This window comes from Microchirus variegatus (assembly GCF_963457635.1).
Source record: "Microchirus variegatus genome assembly, chromosome: 11".
Classification (NCBI taxonomy): domain Eukaryota; kingdom Metazoa; phylum Chordata; class Actinopteri; order Pleuronectiformes; family Soleidae; genus Microchirus; species Microchirus variegatus.
Window position 1 is genome coordinate 22191862 of NC_139812.1, and position 3775 is coordinate 22195636.

The 3775-nt window shown below is 47.0% G+C and overlaps 1 protein-coding gene across 1 annotated transcript; it reads right to left on the reverse strand.

Moving 5' to 3' along the window:
- Positions 1-914: 914 nt before the first annotated feature.
- LOC310933630 (muscarinic acetylcholine receptor M3-like) lies at positions 915-2897 on the reverse strand (the record flags this gene model as incomplete). Its single annotated transcript, XM_083897161.1, has 1 exon — positions 915-2897. The coding sequence occupies exon 1, from the start codon at positions 2874-2876 to the stop codon at positions 915-917; it is 1962 nt and encodes a 653-aa protein (XP_083753287.1). The 5' UTR covers positions 2877-2897.
- Between the last annotated feature and the right edge of the window lie 878 nt (positions 2898-3775).

The following is a 3775-nucleotide window of genomic DNA, read 5'->3' on the forward strand; positions in this document are numbered from 1 at the left end:
AGTACATAAAACACAACCAATGCACTTATTGTGTCCACCATTAAAAACCACAACAATCACATTGAACACGACCGCGGTCCACTGACTGTAGTGCCACACGTAATATTCACAACTCAGTTCATCAGAAGAATCTTTTTTTTTCAGACTGGCTCAAAATTTCCGGAATATCGAGAAAAAAAAACAACAACCCCAAAGATGAATATCACAAAAATAACAATTTTTCTGCTGACGAAAAAAGTAAGGACACAATTTCAAGAACTTGTTTATACTCCATAAGACATGAAAGCTATATTGATGTAGAAAGGCATTGAACATTGATAAAAAATCAAATCAAATAAAGGGTGCCAGAGAAGCGTCTGGCAGATCAACGCAGAACGCCTATGAACACAAAGTCATTTTGTCTTGGCTCTCAGTGACATATTACACATACAGAGTTTTGTTTAAAATGCAAAACCACATTACAGGTTCAGTTACCCGCAGAGAGAAGACGTGAATCCCAAATCCTGTGACAAAAGATTTTCTGTTCCCTTGTGTCAACTGCACTTCAGTAATTCTCCTGCAATTCATTTTAAAAAAGCCCTTTTCTATTATTTCCACTCCATTCACTTTCTCTCAGCTGGATTAATGTGAAACGGTTCTGCGGCTACAGGCAGGAAGGTTTCATCTCAGGATCTCACCTCGCACAAACCCCCTTCACACATAAACAACAGATGAACCGACACGGACAGACATCTGAAGAACCACCACGTACACAAGGACTGCTGTGTCTGATAAAAACCAGCAGAGAAACACATTAAGGATCATTAAGTTAAAGAAACTCCACAGAAACAAATCTACATGGACGCTTCTTTCTGCTCCTTGTGTTAAACCTTTTCAAATCTCTTTTCTCATCCATTCTAACGCCCTGTCCTGTTTTACGTGGATTCCCGGGGAATCCTGCGGTGGAAGACCACTGAATGCCTCTCCTGGAACTGCTGCTTCCTCCGTTTCTTCTGGTCCCAGCGACACAACAGTATCATCTTAAACGTCGTGCGGAAAGTCTTGTTGCACAAGGCGTAGCACATGGGGTTGACCGTGCTGTTGACGTAGCACAGCCAGTAACCGACCGCCCACAGCGTCTCCGGGATGCAGACCTTGCAGAAGGCATTGATTAGCACCATGATGTTGTACGGTGTCCACGTGATGATGAACGCAAAGAGGATGGCGCTGAGAGTCTGAGCTGCCTTCTTCTCCTTCACTAAGGACATGCGCTTCCTCTTGGTGATCTGGGTCCGAGCTCGAGCTGCGAAACGCTTCGCGAGAGCTGCATCTTTGAAGGACATGGGGACAGTGGGGGATTTGGTGCTTGTGCTGGTGGCGGTGGTACCGTCGGTGGCAGTGGTAGCACTTGTCTGGGATCCGCCCAGAGAGCCTTGGTTGGACGCAGCCTGGATCCTGGGCATGGACTGCATCTTTCGTGAGGAGAAGCGTTGGTGGTAGCTGTTTTCAGAGTTGTTTTCGCCATCGGGAGCAGTGGCGGCGATGGTGTTGGTGTCGACCGTCGAAACACTGTCTCGGTTATACTCGGCTCCCTTGAGTGGATCCTCCTCGGAGGCCGCGTCCAGGTCCTCGCAGGAGGTGAGCTGGGAGTTGACAGCAGCCTTTATCCCAGGGATGCTGAGAACGATGGAGAAAATAGCATGACTCTGGGAAATCATCTCTCTGCCGCCGCCACAGTCCTCGTCCTCTGAAGACCCGGAGTGGTCCAGTGAGGCTGCAGCGTCGTTGTTGTTCCAGCTGTCGCTGCTGCTCTGATCTGGATCACCGTCGCCTTGCCGCGTGCTACCAGGTCTCCAAGAACGAACCCCGGGCCAGCAATGGAAGCGGCTGACTAGCTCTCGACATGTGCTCCTTCTCCTGGACAACCTAGTTAGCTCGTAGCTGTTGCAACTTCTAGAACTTCCCGTCTGGTGGACGAATCGGCTCCTCTCGCCCCCACCGTTCGCATTTCTTCCTCCGTTTCCGCCGCGAGCCCCCGAACCCTGCAATCCGGCTAACTCTTTAGAGCGATTCTGGGTCTCTTTGTAAATGCGCCAGTAGAGAACACTCATTATTGTCACTGGAAGATAGAAAGCTGCTATGGCTGTGCAGAAGGTGATTGTGGGCTCTGAGAAGAACTGAATGTAACATTGATCTGGGGGAACTGTCCTTTTGCCCTCAAAGTATTGCCACAGCAGGATGGCTGGAGCCCACAGGACAAGAGACACGAACCAGGCCAGGCCGATCATGATCCCCGCTCGCTTTGTGGTCCGTTTGGCCCGGTAAGTCAAAGGCCTGGTGATTGAAAAGTAACGGTCAAAGCTAATGACCAGTAGGTTCATAACGGATGCGTTGCTGGCTACGTAGTCTATCGCCAACCACAGGTCGCAGGCCCAGTTGCCCATGGCCCAGTAGCCCATCACGAGATAAGTCGTGTAGAGGTTCATGGAGATGACCCCGATGATGAGGTCAGCCACAGCCAAGCTCAGCAGGAAGTAGTTATTCACCGTCTTCAGCTGGCGATTCACCTTGAAGGACACCACCACCAGGATGTTGCCGATGATGGTGACCAGAGACAACATTCCCGTGAACAGGACGATGAGGACGACCTGCCACACGGGGTGTCCGCCCGCTGGACTGAGGACCTCAGTTCTGTTCCTACTTTGGGACTCTAACGTGAGGTTTAAGAGTTTGCTCGTGGAGGAGGAATTATCATCCAGGGTGTTTACAGGAAAAAACCAGGGGTCTCCTCCTGTCTCTCCTTGGTATAGAGCGTTGGACTGTGGGTATGTTCCGGCCACTGGTGGTGAGGTGTTTGCAGTCAGGAAGAGACCAGGGTCTGTGCTGTTGGAGCTCATTTTTATGTCCTGGCATATTCTGAAGAGACAGGAGCAGAAACACAGAACGATTAGATAAAAGGGGTTAAATAAAACTCCCCATTCCCATTCACGTCCAGTAGATGGGGCTAAAAACCTAGCCTTTGAAGCTGAGTTTTCTTAAAAGGCTGCAATTATGTTTTGAGTCTAATTCCTGTTAAACAATTGCTTTTTTTTACTTTCATTTGGAAGATAATATGTTTCCTCGGGTGAAGAATCCTTTCCTATTTGGGAATGTGTTTTGCTGTTATCCTGCTCCATTTAAAAGAGAATCACGGCAGCTAATAGTTTGAAAACAGCAGTTATAGAACACAAAAGTGAAACACTGCATGAAAAAAAGAAGAACATGACACAAGTAGGGCTTAACAATGGAGAGAGCGAGAGAGAGCACCATATAACCTTTATTCTGGCATTTCTAGCTGTCTGAAAACAGGCTCCGTGTCACTTTCATCATGCAAATTCATGGAGCATAGTAATTAGTCACCAGAGTTTATCTGATTTTTCATAAGCAAAGGTTGAAGGCATTTTTTTTTTTTTGCAAATTTATGCAGACACGAAATTCTATGACTGGTTGCACACACACAGACACACACACTGAGCTATGAAGAGCATGAGTGCCGTTTGATCGGGAATCACTTCACAACTGAAAATGCAAACAGTAAAAAAAAAAGGCAGATCCTGCTGTTTCTGTCAAAGCAGCTCAGAATTAGTGGAAAATAAGATGCAGAGCTGCCATTTGTAATGAAGCGTATCCTCTCAATTTCAGCGATTTTTCATGCATTTATTCTGGAATTTATTATTTCCTTTCAGGTCACTCAAGGTCCACCGTACAAAAGGGACAAGTTAAAAAAAAAAACAGTCCAAGTAGTAAAAACATAATA